This window comes from Eubalaena glacialis, chromosome 1 (genome assembly GCF_028564815.1).
Source record: "Eubalaena glacialis isolate mEubGla1 chromosome 1, mEubGla1.1.hap2.+ XY, whole genome shotgun sequence".
In the NCBI taxonomy this organism is placed as follows: domain Eukaryota; kingdom Metazoa; phylum Chordata; class Mammalia; order Artiodactyla; family Balaenidae; genus Eubalaena; species Eubalaena glacialis.
Window position 1 is genome coordinate 210,921,274 of NC_083716.1, and position 16,433 is coordinate 210,937,706.

Below are 16,433 nucleotides of genomic sequence, written 5' to 3' on the forward strand. Positions count from 1 at the left end.
GTGCCAAAGTTTTTCTCTATAACTTTGTGCTCTACATTCTTTCTCATGATTGAATTGGTCTGGTGTTGGATCAAGACCAAATTAGTAAAAAATAAAGGTGAATTCTGTGACTCTGTTTCCATTGATTTGAGGAAGTCAGAAGTGAACCAATGTGTTTTGGGTATTCCTTTCATTTTAACTATAGGTTCCTGGAAGAATAAAAATTCAACTTCTCCATCTAGGTAGGGATGAAAAACACACATGAAAGTATTGCCATTGAAGTCACTCTGTACTCGCTAAAGTTGTCCACTGTTAACCCACTGTTTAAAGCATGCTAGACTATTTGCTCCAACTCTCAAATCAAAATTACTAAAAGACAAGAAATAGGATCTCAATGCAAAAACCATGTGGGCGAGGATTTTTTTTAAAAGATTTTCTATCACATATTACTTCATTCATGTTTTCTACATTGTCATTCATTTTACATATGAAGACTTTTCTGGGTCCCTCTTCTCCCAACCTGTTTCCACTGAACTCCCTGAAAGAAATTATTTTGGTTTGTTCTACAAGGGTAAAATATGTTTGAACTCTGTTTAGAAGACCTAGAATTTCCACCTGCTGTAAGGAGAGCCACGTTGAGTACCAGTAATTTTTGTGATGTGTAGGCATCGTTGCACAGTGCTTATTATGAAATACAGTGGAACTTTTCTCACTGGTTGGTTTGCAGCACCATTGTAGGAGGAAAGAGAAGAAACTGGAACATATCAAATGTTTTCATTGATATATATAAGGGCAAAGAACGGTCCTGGGAAGCTTTGGTCAGACCCTTTCATCATGACAATAGTCATCGGATCAGAGATGGAAGGGCCTTAGTGGCAATTCAGCTCAGACCCATTGTTTTAAAAATGAGAAAACTAAATTAACAAGGTTAACAGCTAGTTAGGTGCAGAGCCAACAATAAAACGTAGATCACCTGATCTTCAGCCCAATGTTTTTTTTCTGTTATTGCACACAGCCTGAGTTAAAGCTGGGTGTTAAGTTATGCTGCTAGTTTTCATATCAGTACTAAGTAGAAAGGGTGAAAAAAATAAACAGGTAATGATTAAGCTTATTAGCTGATCCATTGCTTGTCAAAGGAAGCATTATATTATTAACATGCAGCAGTATGTTTTCATTTTTGTTTTCCTCTTTCTGTTGTTTGCTGGATTATTATTATTATTTTTAATCTTGGTCCCTGCTATCATATGTGATAAGAGGTAGAATTTTTGAGACATATATAATATCAAGATATGAACTATGAAATTTTTCCTTTTCTTAGGAATTTCTATTTTATACGTAGAATTCTTCCACAGACTAGTCATGCTTCAGACACTTTGAAATTGTGTTTTTGAAACTGAGCGATTGGCTTTTTTCTTTTCTTACTTCTAGAGACTTTCTGAAACAAAAAGCTGCATTATTTCATCTATGTGATTCCAATGAACCAAAAGGGGCTATAATCCTGCATCCTTTAATACTTCAAAGGCAGGAGGCATCAAAGCCATCATTTGTACTCTATGCACCAAAGTTCTTTCTGCAGAGATTTATTATCTTGTTAAAATTTAAGATTAGAAATAAATACTATACTTAATCTTTAACCAGACTGTGTTCTTTGCTCCCTTACTCTTACACCGTATTTTCTGGAACCAAAAAAAAAGGCATTTGGTAGATAACAAATGAGTGAGTGAATGAACAAATACAGTTACATAATAAATAAATTATTACAGAAGTGAAACTAGATCATAGGCCCCTAAAGATCCAAGGAATTTTTTTTCAATGAGAAGATAAATTCTTTGTAGCTGTGAAGAGCAGCTGAGACCTTGGTTTCTGAATATTTTCCCCTGTACAAATCCACCCACCTGTGAGCCACTCAGTGAATCCATGCCAGTTTGAAAACACGTTGAGTCGCTACCTACTGAAAGAGATAACCCTGTCAAGTATCATGATAAAGAATCAAATGGATTTTACATATATTTTTAGTATACCACCATTAAAAGTAGTGGGAGGGAGGGAGAGCAAAGACGGGAGAGGATACCTTTGAAAAAGCTATTTTTCCACTTACTTTTATGTTGCTTTGGTGTTGACTACTCATCAGTTAAGAATTGGAGATAATTGTTCTTGCTCAGGGGAGATTACAGACTATATCTGTTTATCTTGAATACATATTTGAAGCATCTGTAGAAGTCTTGTTCCTCTGGCTGTTTCTAACACCTGCATGATTGATTGCCTAATTCTCTCGGTTCTGCAGTGAGAAATTACATCCATAGCAAATACAAAAAGCCTTTTAAAATAGCTATTTTTAGTCATCATTCATACAGTTACTATAAAGATAACAAATATTCATTTATCATTATGTTTTACAGAGATGTGTGTGTGTTTCCTGTAATTTAGCACATAGAGCTTATATAAGAACGAGGTAATAGTACTCTCACGTACTTCGGGTCTGAGGGCCAATGCCTAAAACGTAAGCAAAAAAAGAAAAAAAAATGATAACATGATGTATCCTGGTTAATTTAGTATTCTGAAAGCAATGATTTTCTAAGGACTCAAAAAAAGAAAAAATAAGGCACTCGATCTAGAATACCTTTCATCCCAATATTTACCTCCACAATTTGGAAATCTGAGCCATCAGTTAGGTTATTTTGAATTATAATGTACTGTCATATTTGGAAAACATTGCCACCACCTTATATGTTGGTCTTCTTTCTTTTCCCCTCAATGCTCTCCATAGACTTTCTCTGTTTTCTGTTGTGTCCCCCATCTTTTTCGTTATTTTAAGAACAACTCAGGTTGTGCTTAGTTAATGATAAAACTAGAATCTCTCACTCAGATTATTTGCTCTGTGATAAAATGAAGCAATTGTACAGTTGCTCACCAAGGTCCTCTCTCTTCTTTGGGAGAATATTTAGCTCAAAATGTTAACAAGCCCAATATTAAGCCTTAAAAAATTGTGACTTCGAGTCATAGTTCTTTGTTTGCCATAACACACAATCTGTGTGAATGCAGCCTTGTGGAAGCTAATTTCAGTCTTAACTGGTAAAGTGATTGAAGCCAGTACTTTTGATTCACATAGAAATGTGAGTTAAAGTGCATTTTTGTCCACAGGTTTGCATGTATAGTCACAGCCGCACAGACACGTTCAACCCTGAATAACCTACCTTCTTCCTTCAACGCTAAACTTCATCTTGCCCATGCAGAGAACGCTGGGGACCTGTGTTCATCCCAGGCCCATTTTGCAACATGCCAAAGCTATTCACAGAAGTCGTGATGTGCGGGGATGGAGTGTCTCCACTCAGCCATCCACTACTGCATGGTTTGAAGCAATTAAGACAGTTGCCCGGAGACCCTAACTTTCTCTCAGTGCATAGTTTATACACTGGAGACTATAAACAAAAACTAAATGTCCCAATGCAATGTATGTCCCAAACATTACAGGTTATTTGAGATACACTTTTCCTTTAGATAAAGTAACTTTCCAGGTAAAAATGCAGTTCATTTGAAATATATTCTGTTTTAAATTTGTAAGGATTTTCACAAAATTTGAATAAGATCTGAATTTTAAAAAAGATATAGCTTCTTAGGCATATTTCACGGTTTGAGAAGTTTATAAAAAGCATCGTAATGGTTTATTACTTTCATAACCAAAATACAGATTTGCTGTTATGCAATTAAAATTACATTTTAATTTTATTTCACTCCGTGTAGGACCTATAACTCAAACTGGATTATTTACATGTTTAAAGTATTTATAAAAGATTATGTTTTTAAGTAGCATTTGTGGAATTTGAACATAAATTCAAAATCATCCTCAAATATTTGCAATGTGTATGTAGATCTTAATTTCAAATCTTAAAGCAAAGATCTCTATCTTTAACTGACTTTCAAAGCATTTCCTGAACGGATTATATGTATGATAGTGAAATCAGTGTGTAATTAATTTCCTTTGTTAAAAAAAATCTCCGTTTTCCCTCCACACAGTGAACATGGCCACAAGCAGGCTAATAGGTGCCGTGGCCGGCACCATTCTGGCCCTGGGGGTGATTTTTGGAGGCACAGGGTGGGGAATAGAGTAAGCATCTTTCTGAGTTTCAGAGTGTTTCTGTTTGGTTCCTGGCGTGTGAGCTGACCCTTGGCATCTGACTCCCCCATGTGTTGTCTCATTGCTGTGTCCCCCGTGGTAGTGCCCCTTGTGGTGTGATTTGGATGTGTTTGTGTCCTGTGGTTTTCTCGTGCAGTGGAGAACCTTCTCCTGTCTGGAACAATGTGGGGCATAAAATAATATTGGGGTGCTTATGATGTCTTCACAATTAAGGCAATGGTCCAAAAGCTTCCATTGTTTCTCCATTTGTAAAAGTAATTTTAAGATACAGACTTTTTTGGACAAACTATTGACAAAAATGCTTTTATATGAGAGTTTGTTAGGATTCTTATAACAAGTTTAATCTTCACCAGTCAAATAGATCCACGTATACAGCTAGGAATTATCAACAGTTGTAGCTCCTTTTAAAGATAATCCAAAGGTAGCCACTAATATTGCCTCCATTTATTTAGAGTGATATAGGAGGCTTCAGCTTAATTTAAAAAAAAAAAAAAGATATTCAGGATACTGCCTTTATTTTCTTCTTATAGAATAGGTTAGTCATTCAAATCAGAAGTTTACATAAATATTTGGAAACAAGGAGCCTTAAGAAAGGGAAGATGTTTAGTGCAAACCTTAAGTGAACAGTTGCAAATTATCTGGTGGGTTTGTCTTAAAAATAACCAGTGTATAAATAAATATATTGTGTGCCACTTGCCCTACACAGAAATACAGCTCTCCTCATTGGTGCTTTAATTTAGGTTGCCCTGTACTTGATCCACATCCTCACAATAGCTGTCATTTCTCCACGGGATATTGCTTTTATGAGATTGCCAATCTGTAGACTAAAAGATTATCCTGATTTTTTCCCCCTCTAATTACAGAGAGAGCATTTACAAATAACAGAAATACCCCACACACATGCTGTCTTTTCTATTCAGTGTAGTGGTGGTAACACTCCCCAGTGGCCCAGGAATGATTTCCTAGTATCTTAAGGAAACACCAGATAAACGCTATTCAACCTCCCCAAACCATGGGCGTGTTGCTAACATCACACACGTTCCTCCTTAGTCCCGTTAGTTGCTGCACACAGTACAGTACGGGCCTGGGAGACCTAGGCACCAAAATAGCATTAAGAGAGGAGGGAGTCCAGAGGTCTCACTTTGTGTTGAAGATTACCTAAGCTTTCTCTCCCCTTGACTGCAGGGCTTTGACTAGACTGGGATCTTCTAACTCACATCCCATCTGTATTGACTGTGAAGCTAATTAACCCAAGGGAAGCTAAAATACTGGAAAAGATATTTTATTTCTCTTTACTTGTTAGAAAATAAATATTTTATCTCTCCTTACTTACTTGTATATGACAGAGGTAAAATATTTAGAGAAAACAAGAACTTTGTCCTGTAAAATTTCACTTTGGGTCTGTTAACTGGATTATATACAGAAGCAACATTCCTTTTCCAGGAGAAATTCTATATACATTTATGTGAAATTCCTCCTTGAAGAAAGGTAGTTTTCTAAAAAATCATCCCAATTCCATTTTTTATATTATTTTATAGTATATAAATTCCATTTTTACATCATTTTATATTATTTATTGGCCATAACTGCAATGTACTAACAGAAGGGATCAATTTTAATAAATTTCCCTTGGAAAAATTTAGAGCTGGGCAAAACCCAAGGCCTTTGCTGTAAAGCATAGTCTTTGTTACCAACCTTTGTTTCATCTACCCTTCCACTGTTGTTAGTTTGTGGCTATTTCTGGTTGTGACAGGTTAAGTCCGTATAAGCATATATATATATATTTTTAAATAGATTTATTTATTTAACTTGGTTTCTGCACTCTTTTTGTCTATTAGTTTACTGATTTTTTTCCTTCAAATTCTAAATTTTGCCATAATTGCTAAAAACAGAAATATCGCTTTTTAAAAATAAAATCCACATAGTATGATATAGATGGTTTTAACACTTTTTGGTTCAACTGGTAGTATTAATGTTCATTTAGTCGCTGAGGATTCCACAGAGCTTTTTTTTTTGGTTTTGTTTGGGATTTTTGCCTTTACCTCTACTCCTTAGTTTATAACTGTAAATCAGGAATCATTTCTCATGGATTGTGTATTGATTCTAATCCCAACCTATGCTTTCTGAGCTAGTAAAGTACAAATCATTTCTAAAGCATACAGAATGTAGATGGCAATACAAATTTTTTGAAAGTTTGTTTCAAAATTTGATTCCTTATTAAAATGTGAGAGTTTGGGATTGACATATACACACTGCTATATTTAAAATAGATAACCAACAAGGACCTACTGTATAGCCCAAGGACCTCTGCTCAATATCCTGTAACAACCTAACTGGGAAAAGAATTTGAAAAAAAATAGATACATGTATATGTATAACTGAATCACTTTGCTGTACACCTGAAACTAACACAACATTGTTAATCAACCATACTCCAATATAAAATAAAAATTAAAAAAAAAAGAACGAGAGCAGAAAAAAATGTGGGGAGGAAATACAGCTAAATGGGATAATGTTTGGTAATCTTAAAGATAGTAAATTGTTTTGGCTTTGCAGGCCGCAGGGTGTCTGTCATAGCCTTGTGTGTACCTCTGCTGTCTCTGCATGAAAGCAGCCATAAACAGTATGTAAACCAATGAACGTGGCCGTGTTCCAATAAAATTTCTTTGCCAAAAAAAGCATCGGGGGCATATTTGGCCTGTGGTCTGTAGTTCGCTGACCCTCAATTTGTAGCATAAGCTTGAGAGTCAGACAAATTTGTGTTCAGATTTTGCCTCTGTCGCTTATTAACTTCTAGAAGCCTCTGCTTCTTCATCTATTAAGCAGGGATAATCATAGTTCCTATCTCGTAAGGTTTTTGTGAGGATCAAATGAAATAATATTTGTCAGGAGCTTAGAACTGTACCCAGCATGTAGTAAGTGCTCAATATACAGTAGGTAATCTGCTTTTCCTGCACTCATTGTTATTTATTATTTTCAGTGTGTCTCTACAGGCCACTGAGATTTGTGTTCCGTAGAACCTCAGTGGTTAGTCTTAAGAGCGTGTCACAGCCCAGGAGCCTGTGAAGACCACACCCCCCAGCCTCCCATTGTCCCCCAGACTCACTCATCCTCCACCTCCCCACTCATGCCCACAGCCCTGGGTGGTCTCCGAGTAAAAACATATAATGCACACAATTTTGGTGCTGCTAAAAGTGGCATCCATTTATGTACACAGTTGAGGGCACTGATGTGAGCAGAAAAGAGAATTTTTTACACAGAAATGAATGTATACACAAACTCAGGATTTTAGGGGAACTATGAAAATTGGCCTCGAGACTTCTGGAACAGAGATGTATAGTTAGGACTGGAAGTGGCTTGCTGTTAGGAGCACTGGACCTGCATATTAGCATCCTGGAGGTTGTGATACTTAGAATAATTCGTGTGCTGAAGTTAGCGTTTCTTACATTTAAAAATAGTGAGCTAAAGTGTTTTCCACATGGGTGGAGAGGATTTACTGTATGTTTCAACTCTTAAACAACTGATAGAAACTCCACCTTATATTTTCTTTCTTGCTGTCTTTCCGACTCTCTCTCTTTTTTTTTTTTTTTTTTTTTTTTAACTGTCTCTAAGCCTCAGATTTCTCTTAGCAATAACTAGAAAATTGAAGATAGATTCAGTCGAACCTAAGGAATCTTTTTCCCATTTCTACAGAATTACCCAAATGAATTTTATGCTTCCTTTATATCTTGTCTTTGGAACCCCATGTTGCTGTGTAAACACTGTATAGGTCTGTACAGGGAAGCTCTTTGAGAGCTTCAAAGTTTCTAGTTATTTATTGATACCCTCCTTCTGACTTCTAAATTTTAACTGTCTCCAACGGGGGATAAAAAATTTAGCATTCAGACAACTTTATGTGCTGCTTGAAAGAGCATTTCAGTGGAATAGTTTTCCTTCTTTTCATGCCCCCATTTGCCAGTCAGATTGGATGAATTCTAACGCAGTCGTGTTCTTTATTCGCTCTTTTACTTGTTTGATTCGTGATACTGGGAAAGGGGAGGAGAAGAAAGGTGGGCAAGGGCAGCAATTGGGCATCCATAATTTGCTTCAAAGTCTGAAAAAGGTGAATGGAATGAATTATTCTGTCAGTGGTGCAGAAACTTTAGATTTCCAGGTAGATGAATCCAAGCAGTAGCTGTCTATAAATAAAGGCAATTTAAGTGTTTAGCGATCTTTTACGCAGGGGACTTACTTCCTGAAACCGCTTATCTGCCTGTCCCTGGTGGTAATGAAAGTGGTCTGCTCATATGACTTTCTTCCCATGATCCTTTGTCACAGGTCCTAGTGCCACCAATCTCATAATAGGCTCCATCGCTGGTGCCATACTGGTAGCAGCTATTGTCCTTGGGGGCACAGGATGGGGATTTAAGTAAGCAATGCCGCATGTCTTCTTCTCAGTGGCTCTGGCACTTCTCTTTTCTGCTTACATAACTAAGTTTTGAGTTCCTGCTACCAGATTTCGAGTTTCAACAGTAAAACTGCTAAAAATAAATATTTTTGTTCAGAAATGGGTCAGAAAAGAAGAAACATGGAACCTCAAATATCATCTTCAGGCAAGTGGGAAAACATGAAATGTAGAAGGCAGTCACATGCACTGCTTAAAGGAGAAGTTCTTTGATAAAAGAACTTTTAGGAGCAAGCATCCTGAGAAACATTTATTTATAGGCAGATAATCGAGGAAACTATGTCATTGGAAATAAGTGGATATAAGTTCCTTGTATCTGTTTAAAACTGGTGTATATGCCATTGACATTTTGAAATTTTCACAGCCTAAGTAACCATTTGGTTCTTATTTTTCACATGTAACATGTATAGCTTTGTGATTTGAAAAGCTTCATTATTTTATAAAAACAGATTTTTAAAAAATAGTTTTATTAATTCCCTAACCTACTGAATTGGTTTCTCATTGGAATTTGAAGTCTGTGGCTTTGTGACACTTACTATTTTCTAATGAACTGTTAATATTGACATGACTGGTAGGCCTTTGTGTTTTCATATGACCTTTCAGTTTGGATTGTACATTGATCACTGAAGTAAGTTTGTTTAAATAGACACACCAGATAATCACAAACAAACCTTAATTGTGGTCCAAATTTTTGGACCTAATTTATCCAGTTTGGATGTTTCCATACCTTGGATTCATTGGATAATTGCCTTTTATACCTTTTCGTGCTGTGATGACTTGATTATTGTGGTTTGTAGATCAGACCTCCTGTGCCAAACACTCCCTGTGATAAATTCAGTTTCAGTTAGATCTAGGGAAACAAATTTAAGCAGGAAATAAGACCATTACCCAAATTCAAAACCCACTTTGCCTCCATCTGGTTATTTAATGGAGGAAGTTTTTGACCTAAATTGAAACTGAAAGTTTCTGACCTTGAATTATCTGAATTAATTGCGTTAATTATGAACTTTATTCTATTTTATGTTTGGAATTCTGAATTCAATATATTTAAACCAGGTAAAATATTATTATTAGAAACTGATTATGAAAGAAAAACAAACCAATAGATGATTTAAATAAATTCAACATTTTCTGCTAATTTTGTTATTAAGATTTAATGCATAAGCCTACAAGGTTTTGAGTGGCTTCAAGTTGGAAAGGTGTTATCAGATGGGACTTCTTGTCTACAGAGATATTTATAAACTTGAACTTGTTTGGTGAAACAGTAATTTTGGCATCAAAATGCTTTGAAAAACACACACACACAAAATAAGCAAGTCCTGTTTAAATTTCTTGTATGGTATGAACAAAATATTGCCCAGATGGTGAGTCTCTCACATGGTGCCTAACAAAAGAATATATGTTTGTTTGGGCTGACCTAATTCCAGCAAAAACTTTTCAGTGTCTCATTACTGTAAAAATGTCATTGTACGTTGCAGTAGTTCCATGATCTGTTATCATTCTAGAATGCTCCTTTGAACTTTTTCATAAATATGCCTCAAGAAAAATAAATTTGGCTCATGCCCAGGCTTATGCCTCCTTAGTGTTAGGAAACCTCAGTTTCAAAGGGCTGGAGAAGAGTCTCCTGGGCATCTTTGCCATCCAGCCACATGCAGTGACAGATGTACCACTTCAGCATTTGGAGATAAGAGCACTGTTCTGTAGCAGGACCTCAAAACAGTGGCCTGGCCTAGCTCACAGCTTGAATTGCATGTTTCTTTGGGGAAAAAGAAAAAAGCCGTTATCACTGTGTATATAAGTGGATTAGGCCCGTACAGTTTATTTATATCTGAGAGAGATGTCTGATCATCAGAAGAACACACACACACACACAAAAAGAGGGGGAGAAATGGATACTTAGTGAGGTGAGAAAAACAGCCTTTGTGGGGATGCTGTGCAGACACGTGTGCAGCTGGGCTGTGTCAATACCCCTTCCCATCCCTATGACCCTTATAGGAAAACATTGTAGGAGGCACACAATAGTGCGAAGTAAATATTTGTATGCCCTGAAACAAAGAAAAAAATGAAGGCAGAATTCTTGAACATGTCACTTTAGCTGTTTAAATTCGGAGAAGCTGCTACTCTTTGTGCTATTGGTTGCTCCATGAGAAGCTTTATATTTTCAGAGTTTAGATCTTTAGATTTTAATAGTAACCATGTGGTTTGTATTAAACTTTAAATAACTGCTTACACCTTGCAATAAAAAGCTTTGGGTGCTGAATGATAAAGCTTAGGTTTTCCCACCATTTGGACAGTTTTGGAGATGATTAGTCTAGAGTTGATTTGGAAGTATAATTATTTGCTAGTTGAACTGAAACTTCAAGTTTTTTCATTGAGTTCAGTGTAGATACAAAAGAGCTTTCTTTAGAATCAGAAGTTGAAAACAGTTTTTAAAAAGGATTGCTCTAAATACCTTTATTGGAAATCCCTCCTGAAATGGGTTTTTATTACTAGATGGGAAATTGGCAAAGTAGCCTGAAGAATCTGAGGGTACATAAACTTTTAGATTAAAGGAAAACATATTAACTCCTCAGGGGAAGTACTGCTTTTTCCTAATGTCACATTTCTTTAGGTGTAACACTGAGTAACATAGATGTAGAGGAAGTTATCATACCAAATATAATCTGTTAAGAGTATGCATGAGAAATACAGCTGTGCTCTGACTCCTGACACTGTCTGCCGTTCTTTATGGTTCTTTTTTTAAACCATATTTCCCCTGAAATAGGTGGTAAAAGCATAAGCATATGTGAGTGTACATGCATGTGTGAATGTGTACATATTTGTGTGTGTAAAGTGATAATGAAGCTTTATCAAGATTGTTGTGGTCAAAAAAATAATATGAATTTAGATTACTTCTTTTTAGCAGAGTAGAGTCTGAAAGTTTTGGTTAACGTAAGACTTGCATGAGCAAGGTTGTGAAACTCTTAAAAAGAAAAAAATGCTTCATTTGGTAGGTTATTTTTTTTTTTAATATTCTGATGTATTGGATAATGTGGTAGGCATACCTTAGTAACTTCAGTTCATTGCATATTCCAAGTATGAAGATGGCTAAGGGATAATTCAATCTATGAACTCTCAGTCTTTGGGGGTGTCAGGATTTTTCTCTGAGAAATCCTGTGAAAACTGAACATAGGCCCTTGGCACACCAATTTGTCCAACTTTCCACCACATCTGCATCGATTTACACTCACCCCATGCTCTTTTTTTCTCTCCATCCCTACACACACTAAATAAAGCTACGAAATGTGATGCAGAAGATTGCAAACCTCTGTCCTGGTTGACTCATGGAGACTCATGGCCCCTATCCAGTGCTGAATAATAATTCTACTCCACTAGGTTATTAGAGCTGTTGCTTTCCCTGGACTTTGGAAAAAATCGAGAAAATGAAGGATCGTTTTAGCAGCATTTAGGATCATTCTCTAAAGCTTAGGAAAAGTGACAAATATATAAAAAGAAAATTTCCTCTCTCCATCTAAAAATGAACAGAATTGCTGTTATTAACCTAGATATGGCTTTTTAGCTGAATTCCTTAAATTTGAAGACAGGAATTTTGACGTGAACAATATGGTCATTTATATGCCCATAAAGTATATCAACATCATAGGCGATGGTAGTAGAAAAGAGGAATTCTACGTGATGGTAGGAAAAGAACTTGAAGGTAATAGATGGTGCCATAGTTTGTTGACAATTCATATCACAAGATTTTAGGATGAATATTGAGTTCTTCCAACCATATTATAATCTCAGTCTGTTGTCATGTCCCATTATTCCGCTGCTTGCTCTCTGCATGGGATTTGGTGGCAGGAGTGGCCGTCCTAGCCTGGCAGAGCTCCTCCTGACGTTAAAAGTGTTAATTTAATAAGTCTGTGGAATTACATATGTGGTTTCCTCTCTATGAGAAGTTACTTGGGATACAAGTCCTTACTGAGCCTGACTTGAACTCTAGAAGATTCTGTTTGGCTTATGTTCCTTGTCATTGGAAGTGCTAAAGAAAAGACCGTGTAGGTGCTTGCAATAAATGAAATTTAAAGGGCCATATCTGGATTATCACAAGGAAAGTTAACTGAATTGTTTGAATGTCACCTTGGATGAAATTTGAAAGGAACTTAACATTGCTAATTACGTTTTCTCAAAAAAGCAAATGTCCTTTTTTCTTTTTTTTGCTTTTCATTTTTATAGAGTTAGGAAATGGGATCAATTTTAGGTAGTCTTTCCATGAGGAAGATAACCAGATTGCCGCTTATCTGAATTCCATGACCATATCCCAGTGCAAAATAAGGAGCCTGATTCCTCTAGTACCTGCGACTCCTGGGTTAGGCACTTTCTCACTCAGACCTCACAGGTGGTGGTGGTGTTGGGTTGGCCAGAAAGACCCAGTTCAGCTCCCTGACTCAACCCCCTAGGGAAGGGAACTCAGTCTAAGGTGACCAAGGAGGCGGGGTTGGGCAAAGGGTTCTTGGTGGACAGGTGATGACTCATCATGGAAAGAAAAGAAGGTCTTAGTGGTGGATAAACATACCCTTAAAAGAAGACCTAAGACTTTGCAATTCCAAGATGGTTATTGTTACCTGAAGTGCTTTTTAAGAATTTTGTATAGATGTATATATAGTATAATATATAGTAGACAAAAGTACGGGTTTTTCAGAAATAGTGAAAATGGATGAAAACTGGGTCAATGCAGGGTTTATGGATTACACTAATATTTTATAATGATCCAGAAATGCCTTGCAGGTTACGATGAAAAAGTGAGCTGCCTTCAGAATCTAGTGAGCAGAGGTATTCAGAGGAAACACTTGTGGAAGAAAAGCAGCAAGCACCTACACGTGAGACTAGTGCTTTCACATTAAAATAGAACAAAAAGACTTGACAGGCAGTTCTCAACATACAGTAGCCCATAGTGGTTTTACAGTTTACCCCTGAGGAGCCCTCAGAGTCAGCCTGCTGCAGGAGTATCCCTCTCTGTCTTCATCACGGGGCTCCACTTTCTCCCTGCTGGGACATCAGTGGAGGAAATGTGGTCCTGGAACTCCCCATTAGTTTCTAGAGTCCATTTTCCCATAGACAGGAGGGTGGCTTGGCCTCCTGGTCTGCCCTGGGAGTCCAGTCATACTGTAGAACATTTTTTTTTATAAAAAATGCAATCTAAGCTTCAAAAACTGACTTTTAAAAGGAGCACAAGCTTTTGGACACTAGAGGTTGCCTGTATGCCAGGCTGAAATGGAATTTCATATCTCCATTTAAAAATGAACCAGGGAATTCCTGGTTAGGACTCAGTGCTTTCACTGCCGTGGGCCCGGGTTCAATCCTTGGTCAGGGAACTAAGATGCTGCAAGCTGCATGGTACGGCCAAAAAAAAAAAAGAACCAGATTGCCATTATGACCGTAAACATGGCTATTTATCTGACGTTCCCTGAATTTGAATGAGGGCAATATAGTCATTTACATGGGTAGCATGATCACACTTGATCTTTCCTCCACATCCGCTTTTAATTGGGGAGACATTAGTTTAACATTTCTCATGCGTTCCAGCAATACATATCTAAATAGGTTGGGGCTCCTAGTCCTTCAGGGTCATTTCACAAGGTCAAGCAGTCCCTGTTTTTCCCCACCTGACTCGCAGGACGTGTGGTTCCTTATATATCTACCTTCAAGGGCAGTGAACATAGGTAGAGACACAGGTCCTGTGCTCTGAAGGAAACTAGCTCAGTGACAGATACATCACGGGAGACTTCCTGTTTGTTCTCCCCTCTTTCCTGGGCAGCTTCAGTAATGGCTGCTTTTAAGAATACTGATCCAAAAGAGGGTTGAAGGGGTGGGAAATGGTGAAGAGAAAAAAGTAGCACTGTTGGAAATAGTGTTTGCACTACATGTTAGCCAGTGATCCACATGTTTAAGCCATTAATGAAGATGCCATAATGAAAACGTTAAAAAAGAGAAGGGAGATTTTCTTTAAAGATTTTTATTTTTGTTATTTCAAAAGAGAAGCATAAAAGTGGTCATCTTGGAAAAAAAAAGAACTTTGCAGGATGTCTTTCTACATATTTTGAGCTTTGGTATTGTTTTTATTTTGAATTACCTATGGGCGAGGAGGAATATACTGTAATCCTTTTGGTACTTAGGGCTGTAAGGGTATCCAGCTGGCCCCAAGTGAGTGGGCAGGGGAATGAGGGATCCTGGGGACTCCTTGGTGTCCAGTTTTGCATGATGCCGCGGTGGCAGCTGCGTTGCACCCGCCCAGTGTGCAGACTGAATGCATGAGCCCCCTTGCTTGATGCCCCACATGAAGCCAGACCACGGGGAGGTTGCAACTAACTTTTGTTGTTGCCTTGTAGTGTCTTGCTGGTTCTTTCTTTTCTCTTTTTAAACGTAGGAACCTCTTTTTAGGAGACCGGACACCGTGAGCAAGGCATTTTAACTTGCTTACTTCAAACTAAGCTAAGCTGCTGCATTTGCTTAACTAACCCAAGCCTGTGTCCATTCTCCCTTGAGTGTACTGTCTTACTGTGCACTCAGGTTTTCAACTTTCTAGGTAAGAAAATGCTTGTTCCAGAGTAGGGTAAGAGCTCACACCACCAAGGCAGCAAGATAACTGAGTAGAGCAAAGTTTTGTTTTTTTTTTTTTCCACTTTGACAAAGGCTGATCCACTGATATAGAACTCTCAAGTTCTGGAAGGAAGTAGCTCTAAGACCTGCAGAATTTGTCTTAGTTTTGCTAATAGCCCCCTCAGTGGGAGAGCCTCCCTGGAATAATTTACATCTAGTTAAAATTAGCCATGTCATTTACTTCTGAAATAGACAAATTGGGCTGCTGAGGCTTTCTGTGATTTACAATGAACAACTTGAAGCTTCTTTTGGTATTCATAAATGAATATACACTGGCAGGGAGGTTGTAACAACATCCAAAAGTGTGAGCCATTCTGTGTTTCAATTTCAAGTTATTTTGGAAAATCTGCCTCGGGGGGGCCAGTTGATTACTTTGCTCTGGAACTAGCATTGTTGTCATTATCATTACCCTTCTCTCATCACGATCTGATTAATATTGTGGATTTTTCCCCTCTGCTTGCATCTTCTTTTGACGCACTCTGGAAGAAATGTCAAGAAGAGGAGGTTCGATCCTACTCAGCAAGGCCCCATCTGAATCAGCGGCACTGGATAAACGGCATCTCGCACTGTTGGATTCTGGGTATGACATACTTGCAGCATCGTTGCCGGAACTATTAAGTCTGTAAACAAAAACACTGGGTGGTAATGACTACAGAACTAAAGTTGGGGTGACAGGGATGGGGTAAAAGAAAACTGTCCTTTTTGGAAATAATTTCAAAGAACCCCCTCCCACCACCTGTCAATAAAAGGGAGCAAAAGACAATGTTATAAAAAGAACGATTTCGGAATCTTTTTTTTTTTTCCAATGAAAGGAAGAAGAAACAACAACAAAAATTAAGTGCAATAAAAGAACCATTAAAAAATAGCAAATGTTTTTTTCTTTCCTCAGCCTGTTGGCACTTTATATCTTCTAAATGGTTTGGCATGATTTGTTTTTTCTTTTCCTACCAATGACACACTCGGGTGGCATGAAGATCAAAGGGTAAAATCTGCATGGCATATATACAACAAGCAGCTAACAAGCCAATCCACAGCAAAACCTGCAACTGAATTCCTAAGGTGAAGGTGACAGATGAGCCCATGGAAGCTGCCTGACCCCCAGCCCCCTAGTCTAGACCAGGCCACGAGGAGCTCCACACACCCCTGCTCTTGTTGATTCACTTTCCCGTTGTCTTTTCTCCTGGACCGAGCATTCTTTGGAAATGGGAGCTGGAATTTGAACAATGAAGCTAT

General features: G+C 37.6%; 1 protein-coding gene across 1 annotated transcript in view; it reads left to right on the forward strand.

The window, feature by feature from the left end:
* ADAM23 (ADAM metallopeptidase domain 23) overlaps positions 1-15,735 on the forward strand; it is a 159,531-nt gene extending 143,796 nt beyond the window's left edge. Inside the window, exons 25-26 of the mRNA XM_061204199.1 lie at positions 8,432-8,522; positions 15,687-15,735. Coding sequence (XP_061060182.1) covers positions 8,432-8,522; positions 15,687-15,735 — 140 coding nt within the window. The remainder of the gene's footprint in view (positions 1-8,431; positions 8,523-15,686) is intronic.
* Positions 15,736-16,433: the final 698 nt, after the last annotated feature.